The sequence below is a fragment of the Bacillus rossius genome, chromosome 1 (genome assembly GCF_032445375.1).
Source record: "Bacillus rossius redtenbacheri isolate Brsri chromosome 1, Brsri_v3, whole genome shotgun sequence".
Lineage (NCBI taxonomy): Eukaryota > Metazoa > Arthropoda > Insecta > Phasmatodea > Bacillidae > Bacillus > Bacillus rossius.
The window spans coordinates 352,940,970-352,965,358 of record NC_086330.1 but is presented as its reverse complement, the minus strand read 5'-3'; the positions used below and the strand labels follow the sequence as shown (position 1 = coordinate 352,965,358).

At 37.6% G+C, this 24,389-nt stretch overlaps 1 protein-coding gene across 5 annotated transcripts in view; it reads left to right on the top strand.

Annotated features, from left to right (window-relative positions):
- Nucleotides 1-24,389, top strand: part of LOC134528233 (transcription factor 12) — a 500,640-nt gene that overhangs the window by 152,613 nt on the left and 323,638 nt on the right. For all 5 annotated transcript variants that reach the window (XR_010074370.1, XM_063361655.1, XM_063361658.1 and 2 more), the window contains exon 5: nt 1,874-1,921. Coding sequence is in view for 4 of the 5 variants with exons in the window: in XM_063361655.1 (XP_063217725.1) it covers nt 1,874-1,921 (48 nt within the window). In the remaining variant the exon portion in view is untranslated. The remainder of the gene's footprint in view (nt 1-1,873; nt 1,922-24,389) is intronic.

The window sequence follows — 24,389 nt, the reverse complement described above, 5'->3', positions numbered from 1 at the left end:
CGACCGAGTTTTGCAATGGGTGTCGCAAGTAGAGACAATTGCATATTATTTATTCTCTCCTGCTATCATTGTGATGATTGGGGATCGTAGTTCTGACTAGGAATTTACCGAAACAGCTGACTAGAGTTTTCATGAGCGCAGTTTAGCTTTGTGAAACATAACCGTAGTAATTTTTGTCGCCTTGTACAAGTATAGATATCTTGACTCGGTATTTCAATTCACTTAAGCAAGCAAACAGTTTCGCTTCTGGGAATTTAAATTTTGAAAATTTTATTACGTGAATATTTACAGTTAGGCTGTGCTGAAAACAAGTATCGCCGTTTACGAAAACGAGAAATGTTGTGTTGAAAAAAAGTACTCGTATTAGTTTTTTTTAATGCCAATAATTTTTATGTCTAGATTTTTGAGTGTGTCTACGAACATTGTAAAAAAAAATGTAATTTCACTTATAATGAATGTTACAACACAGTGTTTCCAATTATATGAGTATGTTTTACACCTACGACGTTCGAACTTTTTTTTTAAATTTTTCTTTATTCAAATTAATATCAAATCTAAAAATTGATATTTACCATATATGTTGTTTATCTTATCTCCGCGTTAGATTTATAAATTTACATTAGTGATACATATTATTTATGCCAGTTAATTATACGTATAATATTGAGTAAATTTACACAAACTCCGAATGTATCAATTTGTACGTTTTCCATGTATATACACACACACACACATATATATCTTAATCCATTTTGCGTACTACATAGCTGCATCATAATTTATTGATTTTACAAACAATTTGAATAAACTGAGTGGACTGTCGGAAAATTGAATCAGTCTGATAACTCGACCATGGTGCACACTAAAGAAAAATAAACTCCTACGAATAGCACCAGCATAACAATGTGTTGAACTTGTTCTATACATATAAAGTAAAATTATCTAAATTTAAGGAGCTTTTGTTAATCTGCATATGTATTTTTTGCTTGAAATTCCACATTAACGCCAATAAACGGATTTATCATGATTTTAGTGTACTATTATGTAATTTTTTTTAAACCTTGTAGAGCTTATTAAAAAAAATTTCATTTATACCAGTAGGCCGTTTAACGGGACGCCCCCGACGAATTAGTCGCAAAAATAAGACTTTTGATGGCTGCGCAGGGTGTGGGGGAATTATTATTAAATAGTCTCCATGCTCGATGAACTGAACGAGGCAGGTCATATCCAATAAAAATGGCAATGTATGCACTCGTAGGTGATCTACACAGAAATGCGAGACGCAACTATCCACGTCGAAAGTTGGTCATGAAAGACTTGGGCGATAACGGGCAAACTTATTTGATAGAATAATTTTCGCAGTCTTTCACGGCCATTGTCTGAAGTAGCTTGGCTTCTGGGTTGTAGCCGCGGTCCTTGGCGAATAATTCACCCGACGTTTCGGTCGTCATTGCAGTCGTCATCATCAGGGAGCAGTTACCTGCTGGGGAGGTAGGTACAGTAGGTAACTAACTGCTCCCTGATGATGACGACTGCAATGACGACCGAAACGTCGGGTGAATTATTCGCCAAGCTACTTACTTGATAGAAGTGATCAAAATGTGTGCATGGAAATAATCTTACAAATGTCACACATGTCCATGCCTTGCAAGTTATTCGAATTCCATACCTCTCGCTCTGAAGTCGACTCTTCATGCCAGCCGTGATTCTGTGAAGTTCCGGAACGTAACTATATATATATATATATATATATATACACACACACACACACACACACACACACACACACACACTGTGTAAGGTATGGTGTGGCCAGTTCTGTGTGCTTCGTGTTGGCAGCAGTGCTTCAGCGTGTCTTTTGTTTCAATTGCAGAGCTTGGACCCAGCGGAGCCAGCGGATGTGGTCGGACCACAGCACTGGGTGAGCTAAACAAAATTATTAGTTTTCTTAAAAATGTGACGGAAGTTATATATGCTTATATGTTATGACCAGAAAGTGTGTGTGTGTGTGTGTGTGTGTTGGTTTGTAAAACTACAGGACCGTTTTTTTTGTTTTTTTTAAATTCTCTTGTAACACTATATTATTTCAGATGGGCTCTAGGCTATGTTTTATTCTAAGAAATGTGTCTCCGTAGGATACCGCAATATTGGTAACTGTTTGGCTATAATGGAGAAAAACTAACAAATGGACTGCTTTCTTGGCCTACGCTGATCAAACCGTTACAGATATAATAAAAATAACAGAATGATTCACACATGTGTTCTAAATATTACAGAGGTGTGAAAATTATTAGACTCAAAGCAAAAATTTGTTATTTTCTAGTTATCCTTACTCTAAATAGATTCTAGAATCACCCGGCCATGTAATATTGAGATTTTAAATCAATTCAATGCACATAAAATACTAATGTACTATTTAATTTGTGAAAAATGTTCTTAGGCATATATATATTTTTTCATTTTAGGATACTATTATTGAGCCTAATAATTTTCACATATCTGAATATACATACCTCGCAAGTAAAAATTATGTTCAGATTATAATCCATTCCTTCTGGAATAATGTATGGTATCATATAGACACAGCAGTGGTTAAATTTTGTTGGACCAATTAAACAAAATGTTGGAATGTGATATTAATATAAATCCCAGTTTTATATAATAATTCTTAAAATAAAATCTAGGTAATATTCTTACAGCGTGGCTTTCCGTGAAGTAGTAATAAAATTCCGAATTTTTTTCTTCCAATCATTAGAGACGTTCCTGGTTTCCGAGAAATCACGGTTTATAACATACAGATTTTTTCGCTTTCCCATGTGGGTCCGAGAAATCTGATTTGGTTCTGAATTTAGTTTGGATTGTTCAAGGAAGTCATGTCGTGTAAATTTTTTATTGACTCTACAATGTTTATGCATAAACCATGTAAGTCCGGTGGCCGCCAGAGATATTTTACCAGAGTTCACCCTATATCAAATGGTGTATGGTGTCCGTAAAATAATTCCGTAGTGAATCACAAAACTCTTTGTTTTGTAATCACCAGTCTTGGGGTGTTGTTGCATAATTATTTTATTTCGTCCCCATTAAAAAAGTTTTAGCAAGGTGTATTCCCAAAAAATAAAATATGGCTGCTGTAAGGTGTACGATTTTTCCTTAGGATAGAATGCATACACACTACAAAACATGTGATATAACAACGCTGGTTTATTAGCTCACCAACTAATATGAACTGTAAGGCCAGATATTCACACTGGCGCACAGAGTGGTTCTGCGAGTAAACGTTACGAGAGTAATATGGACTGCATGTGGACGCAATTTATCAGGCTTTTTTTTTTTTTACGTTTTCGGGATTTTTCTGAAAAAAAAAAAAACACTATGCACTCTAAGAAATAATTTAACGCGAGCAAATAAAAAAATAACTGTTAGATATTTTATTGTTGTTTCTTTTAATAGATTCTTTATTGTATAGATTTATGGCACACTTAGCAAAGTCAAAACCGCCTTGAAGATGCCAACGAGTGTTGGCATTTGTATAAAGACTTACTTCACGTAGGGAAGTTTTCCAGGCAAATTAAATATTGCAGGTTGAGGGCGATTGTTAGCATAGTTGCTAGCGGCTTGAAATAGTATGTACAGTGCGTGTATTGAACTTTATTCATGTTATTAGAATATTTTTCATAGCAATTAAATAGTATAATTTATGGTAGATGAACATGGCTGCTCCTAAATATCATTACACACTTAATCACCTTAAGCTACTTTATTGCTACCCAAGATTTTGTTGTTATATCGTGAGAAAGTTAATAATTAATTAATTAGAGACGAAAATAACCAAGTAATAAAAATGTTCTAAAAACTATGGCTTGGATTTTTTTATCGCTTGAGTCACAATCTAAATGTTAAGGCTGTTTGTCGCCATAACACTTTCGAAAGTATATTATTTTGCAACATGATTGCACTGAGTATATGTAACAAAATATGTTAATTTAACTAAAATACTATTACGAGGATTGAAAGATAGTGCTAAATATTTTTATTGCAGATATTTTATACTTTACCTAGTATGTATTGTTTATGTCACTAGTTTAGTTTAATTGTACGCGTGTTAATAAAAATGCCAGTACATTTTCACAAAGACAATGGCTTAACTACTAGGCTTGCCAAAAAATTAACATTATAGTAAACTGCAAGTCAATACAGTGTCAGAATATTATTAGGAAGAAATCATTTCTATCCAAAAAAAAAAACAACGAAACGTTGTTTAGTTACGTATAGATATTACCTTTGTTGTGAATCAAACTGCACTCTCGTAACGTTTCGGTGGTTCATTTATGCTCGGAGGTCACTGAGCTAGTTTACTAGCGACTAATTTGCGAATAAGCTTGTTCCGAACAAACTAGCTCTACTTAACCTCGCAGACAAACTTACGCATTCGCCCCTCACTTTGGTTTAGCGAGTAATGTTGAAACTTGGTCAACTTTTATAGCTACTTGTTTGTCATTGCTGTTTTTTTTGCTTGGTCGTTGTAATCTTGCAAAAAAAATGAAACTTTTCAAATATGAAATTGTTACATGACATTGTAAGTATTGTTTCGTAAGTGAAAACAATTCGGAAAAGACACGAGATCTTTTTTGAGCGAATAAACTAGTAGTTCAGATACTTCTTTAGGTATAGGAGTTTTTAGCTGCGGTGTGGCTAGTTTTAAAGCGATTGCCTGAAACTAGAAAGTAGTTGGTGATGCTGAAATGACGCGTAGGTACGATGCAGGTATATTTCCGAGGTGTCTTGACAGGGGTGGTCGGAGCGCCCTGATTGGCGGGCGGCGGCGAGGAGCGAACAGGTTCCTGTCCTGTCCCCCCGAGCTGGCAGCGCGCCTGTGGCAACTGTTGCGTCTCGAGCCTCCGCCGACGTCGCTGCTGCCGTTTCATTCACTGCGGCGACGGGGCTAAATATACACGCCGACCGCTCTGCCTTAACCCGTGGCCCTACTTACTTACTTACTTCCAGCCCTCCGGCCGCGCGACCTTGTCGCCGCCTCCCCTCCCGGCGGACTGCCGGTTGCTGGCTTCCTTCCACAGCTTCTCTCGCTTCCTTCCACATCTTCTTTAGCTTTCTTCCACATCTTCTCTCGCTTCCTTCCACTCATGCTTGGCGACGACCACATCTTCTCTATCTTCCTTCCACACACGCTTTGGGACGACCACATCTTCACTCGCATTTTTCCATATCTTGTCACTTACTTCCACATATACTCTCGCTTACTTCCACATATTCTCTTGCTTCCTTCCACACACGCTTGGTGACGACCACATCTTCTATCGTTTCCTTCCACACACGCTTGGGGACGAACACATATTCTCTCGTTTACTTCCACATCTTCTATCGCTTCGTTCTACACACGCTTGGGGACGAACGCAACTTCTCTCGCTTTCTTCCACATCTTATCTCGCATTTTTCCACATCTTCTGTAACTTCCTTCCACATCTTCTCTCGCTTACATCCACATCTTCTCTCGCTTACATCCACATCTTCTCTCGCTTACATCCACATCTTCTCTCGCTTACATCCACATCTTCTCTCGCTTACATCCACATCTTCTCTCGCTTACATCCACATCTTCTCTCGCTTAGATCCACATCTTCTCTCGCTTACTTCCACATCCTCTCTTGCGTCCCTCCACATCCTCTCTTGCGTCCCTCCACATCTTCTGTCGCTTCCTTCCACACTTGGTGACGACCACATCTTCTCTCGCTCCCCTCTACACATGCTTGGTGACGACCACATCTCTTGCTTCCTTCCCAATCTTCTCAAGCTTCATTCGACACACACTGCATTCTAGACATACATACAGGTCGCAACTAAAGTTTAAGACCATTAGAAAATATACAGTATTTCCATCGAAAGTTCTGTATAGAAATTTCTTCTCAACCACAATAAATATTTTTAAAAACCTTTTATGAAATGGCGTTAGATGCAAATTTTTATAAAAATACAAAGTAAATATGCAATAAGAACTTTTTTATCTATGCTATTCATGCTATTCATTTCGCTTTTTTTTTTACAAATTACGATTTCATAAACAAATTACTGTATTACGATATATATTTTTTACTAGATATAAGTTTGTCCAAATATAAAAACATATATCCAAACTCAAATTTTTAAACAAAGACTAAACAAGAAATAATTAATTAATAATTTAATAGTAGGCTATATAATTAATAGTTTTAAAAGTTCTGAAAATAAGTAATTTCTGCGGGCATTTTATAATCGAAACTTTTGGTGGGACCTGTATCCAATGAAGTGTCCAAAGTACTACATTTGTTTTGTGTTCTTTCCAACACGCAACTAAACTAATTTTTTTGTATCGAAAATAATTTTAAATTTTATTTTCGTCAATTTTATTTATATAGGTTTTAACGCGAAGACGTGAACTGCAATTGACTTAAAATCGAACATATCGCGTATATTAATCAGACATCACAAGGAAATACAGTGAAAACATATTTGCAACTTTTTTCCCTAAAGTAGTTATTAAGGGAGTTATGCGACTTGAAAAAAATAAACTTATAAAAGAGTTAAACAAAATAAATAAATATCAAAAGTTTAGTGAAAACAAGCAAGGAATCTACGATATATATGTGTATATATATATATATATATATATATATATATATATATATATATATATATATATATATATACACACATACTTTTGTTTATCGTCTCTGTCACAGCGAGGTAATTGAAGACGGTTTGAAGGTTTTTTTTTATCGTTCCATGTCATTATTTTATTTTTACACGGTTGAACGTGTAGACATTTTGAGTGGTCGGGCCTAGCGGAGTCCCCGACGTTTTTCGACACGGCATCGTGTTTACGGACGTGGCCTCAATACAGAAGCCAAGAAGTAAAGTCAGTGACTGGTCACCAAAGCATATACGATCTAGATACTAAACCATAGTTGGTAACACTTCCATGTGTTGAACGAACAGTTTATGTGACACCTACCCCAACCCAGTTTATTGCTGTCCTATATCCACAGTCGAGTTATGTGTTCGGTAAGGAGTATTAATTCATACTGCCATACATTTTTTTTCTCGGTATATTCCAGGCACACAAAACACGTCGTAGTGTTTTGCTGCTGAAACTGAACTTTGCAAGTGAATACGTTGAGTTTCCAGCAGTGATATATTTGCGGGCGTCTAGTGGAAGACCGTTTGTTGTGCATGGTTGTGTCGATGACCATAGTACAATGTTTGAACATGTCCTACCATGTTCTGCGTCACGACACTTAGGTCGACATTACACCGTCATGCTCCTAAATAATGCACGTATGGCTTTAGAAAACATAAATTCGGCAAAGCAGCTGTATTTGCTGTGTATGTTCTAACTTTTATTGTTGTATTTTATATCCTAAAACTGTCTTATTAAGCGCAGTAGATGCGTTTGTCCTGTATTAGTGGTATAATTACATTAAGAGGGTTCTTGTGTTTTGAATTTTTTTTCCCCCAGTTTATTCGCATGGCAAAGTATAAATTATATGTTCTAATATTTATGTTCTATGCTATTGCAGTCTGATATTAAAGCACAGGCGCAAGCCATGCATAAAGACTTAACAGGAGATATAAAAACTGATAAACGCTATCTTGTTTCAGCAGATTTTGGTCCATAATAATTTTATATCGTTTGATTTTCAAATATTTGCGTCCTTAAGGCATATCATGTAGTTTTAGAGAATGCCTCAAATGATTAGTGTCTGGCTGCTGTAAGTAGTTTTCGCTGTGAAATAATGGGAGTTGAATAACCAATTAATTTTTGGGAATGACTATAACTGTCAGTAGACAATATGGTATAGTCTTTTAAAATCTTTGTGTGAGTTCTGCTTCAGCTAAGACAAAATTTCAACTTTCAAACTGTTAAAAATTGTTATAACAAGAAAAAAATTGTGGGAACCAATATGGCGTAGTTTTGTTACTGTCTCTCACCTTCAAGGCGATGGGATCTTAAGGACTAGAATGGGCTCCAAACATCTTGACACCCGACTCGGTGCTCATGAATCCCATTGGTGCCGGGTTGCGGCAGATTATTCCGACTTACGGTCGGCATTCTCACATTCCCCTCCCACATATGCGTCCTATAAGGGTAGGATGGGAGAAACTTCCAGTTGGTTTTATATACTTTCCAGAGCTTATTAAAACAGAACTGTTTGGGATCACGCCCTGTTGTTTGATCGGGAGGGTATTAGAGCTTCGCTGGGGCCACCAACCCAGCATAGTCACCGCCTCAGCCCCTTTAACACTCTCAGCTAACCAGGCAGTTGGCTGCGTCCTGAACCCAAGACTTTATCAGCACTGCTGGCGCCTTCCCCGATCTCCCACATCACACTGGGACCCCTCAAAACACCCAGTGAACCCGTGGTCCAGTGGAGGCCTATCCAACCTCTCCTAGCTATCCAGGCTAGTACCGGAGCTGTGTCGTCGCTCACCACGTCGACTCCGCATCAGGCTAGGTGAACCCTTGGAGCCTGCTCCAAGCGATCGGATAACCACTACCAAGTACGAGTCCTACCCAATCTGAATCCTGGACCCTGGAGAAAACATCAGCGGGACACCAATCTTTCATGGATTCTTCCCGTACTACTACCAACTTGATGTCTATGAGGCAAAAGACCGTTCGCCGCCAGCGACCCTCACCGCACGAGCGTGACGTCACAACTGCCACAGACCCTGTTCACCAGCCTGCAGCCGGGTGCTTGCCGCGTGCGACCTCAAGCGACGTGACAGCTGCACTGCCACGAATGCTGACTTCACCGTTCCAGGTCATTATTTTATTTTTACGTTTAACGCGTTACACTAGTAGACTTTCTGAGTTGAACTTCAACAAAATGAAAGCAATAAGTATAGTGCATACGTTTTATATAATTAGCTGGCGGAATTGAATTTCTAACATTTTTGCACAGTATGTATAAGGATAACCAAATGGAATAAATAATTGAAATATTTTTGAGTATAAAGGCAATGCTGGTAGCTATTGCATGGTACGTTTTAAAATTCTTTCTGAAAATATTATTTAATTATATTTAGTCTTTTAATTTCATAAAATTTCCTGACGATATTAAACAAACAGGTAAAAAATATTTCTTCTGAAAGAAATTAAAACCATATCACATGGTAGCCAGTAAAATTTACTTTAAATCTAAAACGTACACGTTTATATTAAATTTCGTTCTCCTTATCCATACTGCACAAAAACGTCAAAATTGCAATTTTTTCAGCTAATTATGCAAAAAGTATGCGATATATCTTTTTTTTAAATTGTGAAAGTTCAGCCACTCAAAAAGTCTGCAAGTTTAACCGCGTGGAACGTAAACATAAAATAGTGACCTGGAACATGACATCCTACACTCTTGAACAAGTGCCGGAAGCAGAAATTGTTGAGCAATGAAATTAAATATTTGGGTAAACATTTTAACAATCTAGTACTAAATGTGGGGGGGGGGGGGGGGGGGAGATATTGATCCATCTTAGAGCTTGGTCTCATCCGCTATTTGGTATTTTTAAATCTTTGTATTAAAATATTTAACTCTAGAAGTTAAATTTTGATGCATTACACCATTGTGGAAAAACATTGAACTTGTAATGATAAAATATAACGTGATTATTAAAAAATTGGTTGTCTGTAAAGTCGGTTTACGGACGATAGTTTAACGAAACATCGTCATAACAAAACATTGATGAAATGATTGCATACTTTTATGAATAAAATTGAATCATTTTTATTGAATTATCACTATTTTGTATGGATACAAAGGAGGAGTGAAATGAAATCTACATTTTAATTGATAAATTTACTTTTATTTGCACTCAATTCAGATATGTATGTTTATTACTTTAACAAAGAGATTATTTTAACTAGAACTTTAATACATGTTTGCTATTTAACTTCTTCCAATCTGTGTTATTCTGTTAAGGATAGGACGATGATAGGAAAAGTAGGAAACGAATGGGAGTGTTTCAAGGATGATGTGAAGGAAAATAGCTTACCCAACACCAAGATGCAGTCAAAAATAATATATTTGCGCCACGGACTCTGCAGCAATGCTAGGAGGAACGGGTTTAATTAAGAGCAATGAAAATGTTACATTGAAATGCATGAAAACAGAATTACGCCACGGACTCGGTCGCAATGCTCGGAGGTTCAGGTTGGCAAGAGCAATATAAAATGAGCGTAACGGGAGACATCGAAACGGGACAATGTGCGTAACGGGACATTTTCTTGCGTGCAGCCGGCGTTCATCGATGTATTAGACGTTGTCACGTCAAAAAATTCTGTAATATCAGATCACAGAACGTAATATTGCAGGCTTATTTGTCAGGGAGTGTAACATGACGAGTCCCAGTGCTCATTTCTGAGCGCAGTGGCCTAGTAAGCACCTGGGCCCACCTGACACCGTCATGGCAGGGTGGTCATTGCGTGGCGAGGTGGTGAAGGGACGACGCAGCACCCAGTCCTGAATCCGGGAAGGAAATTATCAACTAGTTAAAACAATTAAACAATTATTTTGGATTTACGTCCATGCTATTTTGCACTGTAGCTCTAAGTAATAGAGAAAATCCGAAGGACGGACAAAGGTAGACGAATACACAAACACACATAAAACAAGCCAAAATCAGCTGATGTTAAATGTAGAGACAGCTTAGAGAATTCCGTTGAAGACTTGTTTTCTGTATGATTGTGTATTTGTCTTTCTGTGTCCGTTCTTCGTGTTTTCTCCATGACAGACAGTGCAAACTAGCAATGTCGTATAAAATAATGATTTTAATAAATCTTTTCCCTTTAAAAAAATCATTCAAAGAAAGTGAAAAATAAATAAATAAGGACCTAGCTGGGAATTCTATTAGAAGGTATAATCTATGAAACGTGACTTGTCTCAAATTTTACAGTTCTCAGAAGAAGCAGAAGATAGTGAACGACTTGATGCGTTTGGTTATCAGTGTTAGTAAACATACATCGTGTTATGCTTGACCAGTGACGGTAAATGGGTGTCAGTGGCGTGTGAAGTGCGTCAGGAAACAGGGAGTCGTTGGGTGGAGCCGAGAGACGACCGCCATATTGGATGTGTCATATTGGGTTCGAGAAAATTCCACCATCTTAGATTCTAGGAATATTCTTGCCTTTGGCATTCTAAGTCAGTCGGTTTTAATTCGATGACATCATCGTCACCATCTTGGATTTCATAAACATCAGTAAAACAATTGGTTGTCTGTAAAGTGGTTTACGGACGATAGTTTAACGTGACAACGTCATAACAAAACATTGATGAAATGATTGCATACTTTTATATGAATAAAATTGAATCATTTTGATTGAATTATCACTATTTTGTATGGATACAAAGAAGGGGTGAAATGAAATCTACAATTTAATTGATAAATTTACTTTTATTTGCACTCATTAATTCAAATATGTTTATTACTTTAACGAAGATATTATTTTAATATTATAACTTTTATACATGTTTGCTATTTAACTTCTTCCAATCTGTGTTATTCTGTTAAGGATAGGACGATGATAGGAACAGTAGTAAATTAATGGGAGTGTTTCAAGGATGATGTGAAGGAAAATGGCTTACCCAACACCAAGATGCAGTCAAAAATAATATATTTTTGCCACGGACTCTGCAGCAATGCTAGGAGGAACGGGTTAGCAAAGAGCAATGAAAATGTTACATTGAAATGCATGAAAACAGAATTACGCCATGGACTCGGTCGCAATGCTAAGAGGTTCAGGTTAGCAAAGAGCAATATAAAATGAGTGTAACGGGACACAGCGAAACGGGACAATGTGCGTAACGGGACACTTTTTCGTGCGTGCAGCCGGCGTTCATCGATTTATTAGACGTCACGTCAAAAAAATTAATCAAACAAATCATTCTCATGAATGAGTGCTTTTGAGAACTGTCATAGTTGAGACTAGTTATACGTGGCGCAGACTTAGTAATCACGTCGTGACAGCGCAGCGAGCCATCATGGTTGACCGGCCGTCGAGAACTTGCACGCCGATGGAATGTTAATCAGGACTCTCGGTGAGCCGTCGCTTTCATCCGTCAACCGTCCCATCCGTCATTACACAACATTCCGCACGTCTGTCATAATTTTCCATGTTAATGCTGCCAACAGACTGGGCGGCTTAAACCGCGTTGAAAACATTTCCTGCATAGGTAGTCAGATTGACTATCATGTAAACTCTTATTATTTCGCTTTTATACATTTAAAAAGCGAAATAATTTTTTATACATACGGTTTCACATTGTGTAAGTGATTTTATTTTAATGTCTCGGTCAGTTTTTGTATCAAATTTCATTTCAAACACAATATCGTTTTAAAATCGTCCGCTCTACCGAAAAGCGCTGGTAAATGTTCATATCTTTTGTTTCTAAGAAATGGAACCGTTTTATAAACGTAATTTTCGGCCAAACTATGTCTTTTTACGATATTTTACCATTACGGTAAAATATGATCTTATAATCGTCCGCAGTATATAAATACGTTTGACAAATTTTTGTATATGTGGTTTCGAAAACCTTTCAAGATAATAAAGGTTGCTGACAATACCTTGCTAATATTCTGGTGGCTATAATTTCATCCGTCCGTTCGGCGAAAGTGAAAGCTTGGGAAGATTTTGACGGACGGACGGACCAGGCCTTCTGATTGACTTGAGATCACGTTATTGACTGACGGATGCGATGGATCGTTGTGAGTCCAGCTTTATCCGGAGCCAGAAGCGGGCCCGGCCGACGTCGCCAGTCGCAGGGCCCCTGTGCAGAAGAGCGCCGAGCGAGCGAGCAGTGAGCTAGTGAGTCACGCGCGCCTGTTCAGAAGGTCGCGAGGCGCCGCGAACATCCATCACCATTACGAGCGCCAATAAACCCCCGGCCGCGAATAAACACGCGCGGGTCCGACCCTTCCTCCTCCCCCCCCCCCCCCCCCCCTCTCAACCGACCAATCCTGGCGGTCTTCAGCGCGGTACTTGCGGCCCAGCACTCGCCTACACACTTCACTGTTCTTTACACGGCCAGGTCATCCTGATTTCCCCGCAATCGCTTACTTTAGACCACAGTCGATAGCTCGTGGTCTGGGTCTGTTCGTATTACTTTCCCTAACTACTTCGCTATCGACAGTCCTACATGGGCCTTTACACGGTGTGCAGAGCTTCGATAAAAAAAAACCACGCTACTAAGAACTGCTCTTGTCATGGATGTGGATACCGTTTTGGTGGGGGGGGGGAGGTGTTTTACGTGCCTTCACCCGGGGGGGGGGGGGGGGGGGGCTCTGGCCCGCTTGCGCTTGCAAAATTTTGACTAGGGTACGGGGTTGAGAAACATATTAATATCATATCTATAGGATATTATGGAAAACGTTTTGTATACTTAAATTTTCTGTGTTTATTGCGTGCATATAGATAAAAAAAAAAATAAAGGGCACTGTGCAGTAAACAAGCACCGTATCTGGAGATGACGTGTTGGTTAAACCCACGCGCAAAACTCGACTCCCCCGCGATTTTCCGCGGGTCTCCCCTCCCTCCTTGCGTAGCCTAACAGATTCGCGCTCCTCGCTCAAGGTATCCGAGTTGTGCCTTGTTTACGAAAAGAGCATTTGAGAATGCGCTGAGGGCGGATGAGTAGATTTTAAGCACTCAAGGGACTTGCATTGCACCTGTATCTTCGTTTCCCCGCCATGTAAAGTTACGGTTATTGCTCAAATTTCACAATGTGCCTATGCATGACGACAAGACTGCGCGCCAGTCCACAGCCTTGCCATTAGAGGCGATACCGCGCCAGAAGCACCAGCAAGTGTCGCTCTTATCAACCCTTCTTCACGTACACAGATACACCCTTGACTAGGCGGGTCCCTTAAGCCCAAGCAAAAAAAAAAAATCTTTTTTATATTTATAGGTGGACTAACTGAAATCAAGCCCCGCTATTATGGATTTTCTTTTTCAATAATTTGCCAAAGCTTGCAATTCAAATTCCGTTATATATGTATTGGCATATATACATATATGTTGTTCGACATGCCATATCACCTAGCATCGAACTGTTGTTGAAGTCAACACTCGTTGACTGTAGTAATTGTTTTGCTTGATGTAGTCACCCGCATCAAATTATGAGTTATTTCCTGCGGCAGTTACAGATGGTAGCCCTTGATCATGGCCAAAATGATATCACATGGCATATCTCTAAACCTTCCAGTTGAATACGTACGAAACTACCAAATTCTTTTGCGCTGATTTATATTAAAAACTCCAAATATTAATGTGTAGGATAACAGCTTCAAGTCTCAAAAGTGCAACGCATCACGACGGTAGACCGCACGACCTCCCAACCGTCTGCGCGTACTGGTGACTTGGGGCTTTTTTGGATCCGTCCAAGTATTCATATAGCTCGTAATCATCCTATCAGACACAAACATAGTGTAAGTTTACATATTCCTCTACTCCACAGAACAATTTAATAGTGATAATTACAATTTTGACTTCTACAAATGGTAGCTATTCCTAAAAAAAGTTCAAAATAATTTTTCATTAAATAAATTATCAGTGTATGGCTGGATAATTCAACAAATTTATTTAGTGCTACTGTTTTCTCGCGTAGTTTATCTAAACGTTTTAAATCGTAATTTAATAATTAATATTTTTAAATCATTGTATTGGTCTCATTTTTCAAACATATATAGGCCTAATTCAAGTTATTTATCTAATTTTTGTGTATTTGTTTTTGTGTAAGGTAAAGATATTTTATGAATGCTGCACGTAGACACGAATTACTGCATTGTTAGCATTAAAAAACACGCCTTTGTGAAAGTTATATTTATTTCTTGTCAATTATAGTGTAATTGTGTGAACGATATAAAAAAACGAACAGTAACACAATGTCATAATGACGTAATAACATAATAACTGCAGGCAAGCGAACGGCCTGACGTCGACTCATTTCCGGCAGTGCGGGGATGAAACGCATGCGGCGGAGGTGAAAGCGACGGGAGTCGGCGACTGTCGTGTTGTGACGAAACGAGGCAGTTAGTTGCGACTATAGCGTGGCTCATCCTTAGTTTGCACTGTGCATTTGAATGGACATTTAGGGCGGTTTTCCAAGATGTTCCGAGTGAGGTAGCGAATAAGCTCTGCCTTGTTGGGATACAACCATAACCTAACTCGCGGGCCGTATTCCAGAACGTGTCCAAACCGAATCTCAGTAAGGAAACAAAACGGCAACCGTTTTAGTAAACAGTGCCCTGCGCGAGGCTAGAAATGAGTTTCAGCATATTCTAGCGGACGTTTCGCAACCATCGATACGATTGTTCACGGCAAAAATACTAGAGGTAGCAGCATCATCGCGCAAAAATAGAACGGCATTTCTAATGTTCTCAAGTACCTAAAAACCCTTATGTTTGTGTCTTGGAATACCGACCGTTACTCTATTCAATGCACGTTTTCTGCCATCAGCACTGTATTTGTTTCGATGCGCTCTCTTGCCAGATATACTCCATAGAGCACAAACGTATTAGACACAAGTGAATAATGTAGGTAATGAAAATTAATTATGTCAAGTGCATTTTGTAAAGGAATGCTTAGGATGATAATTGAGGAACTACATTTTGTTTTTGTGTTTCGTCAAGAGCATAATATTCCAATTTTATTTCTAAGGAGACGTACCTGGAAGACGCCATTTTGGTTTCAACTGTTTTTCTCAACCAATTTTTTTTTTATAGTTTAGTATTAAAACAAACTGGCACTGTTTGAGCATATCACACAATTTAATGGACTGCCTTATTTTTAACACAGGCCGACTGATGCAAATAGTTTTTCCTTTAAACTAATAATTGGTGTTTAACGTTGAGAATTTTTTCTTTAATTCAGAATGACAACTGCAATAACAGATACTGTCAATAGACACTATTTTATGGTCTTGGCAATATTAACTAATAGTATAATTAAAACTATATTACAACCTATTAGAATATAAAAAGGTATTATAATGTTGAAAAGTGTAGTATGTCGTAGTTAGTATCACTCTGAAGACAGCGGTCGCCATACCTTACTGCGAACTAAGAGTGAGACACACTATAGAGCTACCCGCGGTGGTGAGCGGTGCGCGCCGTGACTCAGTCCCGAGGTCATCTTCTGGTGACGTCACTGCGCGCCTGCGCGGTGGGCCATCAGACGCCAGCGAGGTTACCGACTTGTGAGGCCACTTCGCCAGAGCGCCCGGGATTGGATTTTTATTTATTGTTGCTAATTTATAATTTCTATAATGTTATATTTGAAGAAATGAGGTTACATATGTTATTTCGCATATGTTCTCAAGCTGTGGAAACACTTAACTCGCAGTCGGGGATGTATTTGTGCAAGGGGGACGGGGTGATAAGTGCGACGCTCGCTGGTGCTTCTAGCGCGGTATCGCCTCTTGAGCTCGAGGTTCTGAACTGGCGCGCAGTCTACCTATTCGTCGTACATAAGGACTACTGTAAGATCTGAGCGGTGACCATAACATCATAAATGATGGAGAAATGAAGATGAAAGGTGTAATGCAAGTCCCGTGAGTGGTTTCAAGAATCGGTTCCGGGTGTTTCATGTCTTAAAATGTATTCTGAAGACATGCTTTTCAGCCATTTTCACTCTTCCAGAAATTCTGGTTAGAAACGAAATACAAAACCAGAACAAATTCATCTGCTCTCAACGCATTCTCAAATGCTTTTTTCGTTAACAGACCCCACTCGGATATCTCGAGCAGTTTTCAAATCGCGTGTGTTCTTCTGGAGCTCTGCACACCGAATGTGCCCGTTAGACGGGCGTCATGACGTCACGTGGTCAGTGAGGTCATTACAGATTGATGGGGGAGACGATCGCGCAGATGGAGCAGCGATTGAACTCATCAGACGGGGTAAACCGGACCACCCAGAGAAAACCAAAGAACTCGGTAACGTTCGCCACGTTTCTCACTTGCGGAAAATTCTAAACTTGACTTCGCTCGGAATCGAACACGAGGCGCTTTAGTGGAGATGAGTGACCATTCTTTTGGATCATTCTTGTGGTCCCAATTGTGATCATCTTTGCTGGAGCCTCAGTAGTCTTCGTAGACAGACACATAAATGTTATGTAATTTCTTCAATATACATTATATCGTGTTCTTCCATTCATTGTACCAAGTATGTTGCGTTTGCGTAAAATTTCTACATTTGCCCACACAATGCAAATTATTATTATGTATATGTATATATAATTTTCCACAAAATCAAAAGAAAATAATTTTTAATTATTCGATGTTTACATAATTTCATCTTAATACACCTTGCTTTACTAAATGACAAACTGTCATCTACTTGCTCTTGAGTTGTCATTCTATACACACTTGTTTTTTTAATAAAACTGTGTCTTGAAATGTTTGCTAGATACCTCTTTCAAAATATCTGTCGGAAAAATGTATCCGATAATGATTGCATTGTTTTGTTTGGCCACAAGTGTAGTTAGGCTACAATAACTCAAGCTCAGTTGAGTGACTTTGGCGTGTGAAACAGTTGTTCAAAGATGTATTTTAAGAAAATATTTTTACTTACAGTGTGCTATTTTCTTTGCAATTTTTTATGCCGCTGCGATGGTAAAGAAATGTTAGTCTTGGCTTTCGGGTTGAAGCCACGTCATGGTATTGGAGTTAACTGACGTGTCCCTGCACCTTGCAGCTTTGCGTTATCAGGGTGACGATTGTGTATACTTTTACTAATGATCTCCTTGATTTTACGAATATTACTGGTTGCTATTATCCAAGGACCGTCGTAAATGTATGGATACAGAGTTCACATGTTTCGAACATTGAACTCACAAGGTTCATCTTGCGTTAATAAAACATTCCAAATCTGGTTAAGTCCAAAACAGTAGCATATTTCTGCTTTTCACGTGCCTGCTTACCCTGTTTGAAATATCTGAAATTGTATTTGCGGTGCATTCTTCATTGAAAATTTTATAAATTTACTTTTTTTTTATTTCATATCCCGAGAGCTCGTAATTGGAGGTGGCACTAAGATGTCTCTCTCCCGTGTAGGCCTTCTTTTAATTAGCTCATTTGGTGGCCATTTATCCTACTGTATATGCCCTACTAAGTTGCAGTCATTTGGTTTTGAGGATTGAATGGGGTCCTTCAAAAAGTTTACGGGTCGATTTCCCAAACGTCATCAGCATCGCCACATTATACTGTTTTCCGTTGTACATAACTGAAGGCCGGCTCTCGTAAATCGCCACGTACGAATATCGCAAACGAATGATGTGCATTATAGGATGTAGACCGTTCACGTAGGATTTGCAGTAGATTATATAAATGCTCATTCGCACCCGAAACAACAATATGTGTATATATATATATATATATATATATATATATATATATATATATATATATATATATATATAATGTCATGGCGGGCACACGTGCGCGTTGTTGCGTATCTTTGGATTTCTCAGTTTCGGAGCTGTAAATTTTTATAATTTAATTACTTTGGCATTTAAATATTTTGTGTGTCAAATAACTACCTAACATTTAACTATTTCAACCAAAGCTGATGTTTGCTGTTCACACCAGCTGACGGGGAGATTTTTTTTTTTTTTAATGGGAATTCGTTTCGCCATTGATTTCCTCGAGCCCAGAAGGCAAGAATCGTTGTCTGTGTCATGACGAACAGGGCGCATGCGCGGTTGGACGCCGGGGCAATGCGACCGCCATCCCGCGGCCGGGCTGAAGGTCAAACTACGTGGAGCGCCGTGCTTATCTGCGGCTATAGGCCGACAACTTGCACGGGGTCCGTCGCGGCGCATGTCCGCGAGGGAGACTTGTTACTTCTTCACTTTCCTCGCGGGCAGGGCCTCTCGAGAGGAATGTTTTTTTTTAATGCTTGAATTTACCCGGATAGTTGGGGGACGCAATTATAAGGCTATTTATTGCCGGTATAATTCATTGGAAAACTTAAAAATTTATGCCGTACGCGCAGTTATGTTCACGGCAACGTTTACAGTATACATCTATATAAATAAAAACGTAAATTTTCGTTCGTTCTAAATCTTATGTCTCCAAAGTTCTTCACCGATTGATTTGAAAATTTTGCGCGTGTTTTTACACGCTTTATATTAGCTTCACCTGTATGTTTGTTTGTATGTTTGTTTGTATGTATGTTTGTAACCGACTCCTTTGGGTGCGATTTTGACCCACTATAAACGGCCAGATTTCATTCAAACTTTGTAGATTTATCGATGACAATACACTAATTTGATAAGATTATTCCATTAATCAATTTGCAAAATAAGATTTCTGTCAATTTATAGTTTGTCTTTGGCGCGATATAAACAAAGCCTACTAAATATTGTGACATTTAATTAAATGAAAATTGAGAGTGGGTTATGATTATTGTGAACAATATACTTTCTTGAAGAGAATATTATCTATATTATTAAAAATATGAAGAAAAAAACTGAAATAAGGGTTTTAAATGTTGTTTCTTTCGTTAAATAGAGAAACACAATTACGTCTTTGTTTCATTTTTACAAATTAACCAAGAGTGAAACATTTTTATAAAACAACATTTTATGCAAATATTTCACGAAACATGGAAAAATTGAGGTTTGATTTTTCTGTGAAACCAACAGCAGATGGGAAATCAAACACCATATAAATAACCTCTAAAGCTACACCTGATGGGCAGATTTTTGAAATTCCACTCGAACACCAACCTGCAAATCTACACCAAGCAGTTAAAAATACTCCAAACTATCCCAAGGTCAGTAACTCATTAAATAAAAGACATCGAACATTGAAAATATGGATAAGTTTGACAGATGATGTATCAAAAACATATTTGGATAAAGAGCAAAACTTACAGTTTAAGGATTTTTACCTAAAAGAAATTGAGGAAATAATTTTTAAAATAAGCTTAAAACAATAATGAATGAAAAACATCGAGCGCCCGATGGTAGAGCAGCCGACATTTCATCGGAAGGCTCTGGGTTCGAATCCACCAGTCCGGTCTATCCGAATTTTTCTCACATATTGTGTACACTCTCATTGAGCAGGTCCTTTCCTCATCCTTTCTCAATCTTTATCCTTTCCAAAATTCCTGTTACGTAAATGTGGAACGCTTCACGTTATAATTAATCCGTAACTCCCATCCTTTCCTGCTTCACAGCATTAATTTCGTACAGTATGTAAGACTGGTCGATATCACTTGTTCGTCAATAACCTTATACCATTAAGTCTTACTGTATATATTGATAACGTTAAAATTTTTGAATGGCTTCTAAAATCGAGATTTGACTATCAATACAGCTGTACACATAATAATTTGTAAAATAATTACTGTTACTTATAGTTATCACGGAATTAATAGTAGATTAGAACAAATAACAGTTTAAAAAAATTAAAAAAACACGCTTTATAAATAAACAAAACTAAAAAGTAAAAAATAAATTTTAATAAATTTAATTTAAAAATAGTGTAAAATAAACAAATTGTATTTTATTTAAAAAAAGCGTGGGGTGCTTTTAAAGATATTATCAAAATGATAATTCTTCTACTCATATCTGTCAGTAAAATAAATATAACTATTGACACCATGCACCCCACGGTTTTTTTCAAATAAAATACATTTATTTTTATTTTACACTATTTTTAAATTAAATTTATTAAAATTTATTTTCTATTTTTTAGTTGGATTTTCTATAAAAGCGTGTTTTTTAGTTTTTTTAAACTCTTATTTATTATATACCTGTGTCACACCTGTAACAGATAAAAATCTAGATGAATATTTCAATATAAATAGTTCTGTTCCTGTACCTATATAGTTTTTAAACTGAAATTTTATGAGAGTGAAAAGGGCTGAAAGGCATGTTTTCAGAATAATTAAGGACATTTAGTTGTGAATTCATTTTTAGGGTTTATTATAACTGTAAATATACACTATAGGTATAATGGTCTTTGAACTCTTAATGTGTGATATCTGCCTTAATGACGACAGATTTTCAATATTAAACATTAAAAAAAATGGCGTAAAAATCTTAAATATAATTGGTGTCATTCTGTGACTATCTGTTCTCCTTCCGCCCCCCGCCGATTAAATACGACTATTAAAAATGGTGGAATCGAGACAACTATATTATGTTTAATCGTAGCATCGATTTTTATCGAGATGAAGTAGTAGTACTGGCTTCACCATGACTTACCACTATCCGAGAAATGTTGAAATAACATATCTTCTTCTACTTAAAAATAATTGTATTTTTAAAGTAACCACTGAAAATTACTAGTGACAGTAATTGCTTACAGCTTACGTTACAAATAAACGGTGCATATATTATGTTACAACTATATAATGGGTCAATCTTTATCCGACAAAATCAGTAACAAATTCCTTAATCTCTGTTATTGAAATCCACCCGAAGAAACGATGATAAAATCATATAAAGCTTTATTTTTTTACTTATTCTATGTCTTCGACCTTTTCTCAGCGTCCCTTACCCAATGGGTTGTTTATATAAAGGCTGTAGTATTGGGATTTGTTTTGATCGAGAGAAGAGTTTGTTTTCTTTTTGGTTTAGAACTCCTAGATTATAATACTTCAGAGGTCAATTTTATCTCTCATGTATCCCTACACATTAAACGTTACTTCGTACAAAATTTTATCATTGGCTGTTAACAGTATTATATATAGGCCTGCGAGATTATGGTTCACACTGCATATTCGACGACATGATATTTAACTGATAAATCGTTTTCATCAATAGAATTAGTTTTCTGAATGTAGTAGGCCTAAACTTGACTTCGAAATTTGTCAATAGCCGGAAAGTTTTAACTGATTATGAAAATAATTTTAAGATTTGTTACCTCTTAGTCTGCCTGTTTATTTGATGAAATATTTTGTTTTTATTTTTTCCAACTTTCCTTAAACTGACCTACGTGAGGAAGGGTACTTCATTTTTAAATCACTATCAAAAATATACTTTATATGTAAAACGTATTATTTTGATTTTGTTAAGTTTTGTTACGAAACGTTTTTTTCCTAATTTATAAAATTAGGTAATTACGTATCCGAAGTACCTGCAAATAAATAAAAATATTTCTTAGTATCAGAACAACATTTACGTTTTGACCAGAGTAGTTATAAATTTAGTTTCATTGAGGATTTTTTTTTTAATTTGATTTAAAAGCAAATTTTTTCTTTAGAAGTAACATCGTGATAATGAAAATGTACACCCCTTAGAGCATGACTTATTTGGTTGACTCTTTCCACTGACTGCACTGTCAGCAACAATCTTTGTATGGTTGACTTTGAAGAAGCAGAAATTATTTTTTGTAGTGAGATTCAGACCGCAAAAAAATTGAAATGATAGCCACTCAAATACTCGCTTTAGATTGTAATATATTTCTGTAGTCGATATGCGAATATTTCACGAGACCTTTTATTTATTTATTTATTTATTTATTTTTAACGTGAACATGTTTATTCGCTCGTTACAGTGATAGTAGGTCCAACATTTTTGTGTGACAAAATACCGTCAGATTTGAATCGCTAATTACTACGAGACTTATAATGCGTCATAGATAATGTCTGTACGTGTTTGTCGCGCAGTATTGGTTTTGCTTTTGACGTCATCGTGCCAGTGTAGGTGGATGCGCTTGGTTGTTACGAATTAGCGTTGTGTAAAGTTATAAATTAGTGTAGCGTGGAAACGCGTTGATTCGGGTGTCATTATAAAGATTTTGCAGAGCATTACTAGGTTCCAAAGTGAGACAGTAAAAAAATTCTTCTTCGGAATGTAAGTAAAAATGGTATATAATTGAAAATTACGAAATAATTTAAGATGTCCCATGACTTGTAAATATGCTCGTAATTATAGATAACTCAAGTCAGAAAAAAGCTCGCGTCGAAAGAAATCCAAAAAGGACAAAAATCTCCAGTGCCGAGCGAATGCGAGAGCTATGGAAGCGTCGAAAAGGAAATTAAAAATCTAATAATGCGTCAAAAATGGCTGAGCCCACAGCGGATAGATCATGGCGGTACGCGTTTGTCGCGCAATGTGTTGTCATCGTACCATTGTAGGCGCATGCGTGATTATTACGGTTAATAATAGAATTACATATTATTACGAAGCACTTATGATTTTAACCCGCCGTTTTCACGAGAAAAAAAAATCAACGGCGTGGACCGGAATTGCTGCTTTCTTAATTTTTTTTAATGGAGTTATTTTTTGGATTAGGAATATATATGGAGGACGTAGTTTTAACAGATATTATTACTTTTTCACACTTGCTTTTCGTGTTTTGTTTTAATGAATGGAAGAAGCGACAGCAATACTGAAAGCGATAATCATACACGCGCAAAACATCACGTATTCCCCCCTGCTACTGTATTCAAATGGCATGGGGACCTGTAATCGTGCCATTGAAATTCATGCATTGGTCGTGTGTCGTTTTGTTAATGAGAAGTCATCACTGAATATCATCCAGTCGACGATTCTATTTTTCTCTCGCGCGTTTATACGTTTCGAGCGCATACATTTAAATGTGGAAGTTTAGACACGGCATTGCGATGATGCAAATGGGGCTGGTGATTCGACCGAGAACTGGTGGAAGTGTTCGCTTCGTCCCGTGTTAGTTCAACAGACCGTAAGTCAATCGAGAAATTATTTGTTCTCGACGAAATTATTTGCAACCCTCGCTGCCACGCGGTCTAGTGTGCAGGTGATGGTTACACAGTCACATCTTTGTGCTGGGAAAACCCAGGCGAGGGAATGGATGGGGCACTATCTCGTAATTAGATTGGCCGCCATTCTTGCGCCCTTTTGGCGCGGCGCCCGAGTCATCCTTTCCTTTTTTTACGAGCTGAGCTCTGTAACCACTGCGCTGTAAGGGAGCGGACGATAAATTACGTCGCCTTGACGATTGGAGGACGCGGTGCGAGGTAAACTACTGCGCATCGGGATGAACGACTGTAATCTGCGACGTCTGTCCTTCACGGTCCTCCCCCACCCAATACCTGTGGCTGTGGTGTAGTTAAGTAAGCTTCGAATCAGAGCCACAGCGTGTCACTACTCGCTAGATATGTCACTAGAGTAGAATCTACAGAGTATCTAAAATTCGCATAAAATCCTTGTACCCGAGAGCCAAACCAGATTTGACGATTTTTGTTTTATTGCACTTTACGTTGTAAAACTCATTCTTCTATAAGATCATAACATAGTAGTACCTATGAGTACTTTTTTTTTACCTTTTAACTTTATTTGAGCCACACAAAATATAGTGCAGTTAAATGTTATGTGTTTATTTCTGTTGTAAAAAAGTCCCCCATTTGGAAGA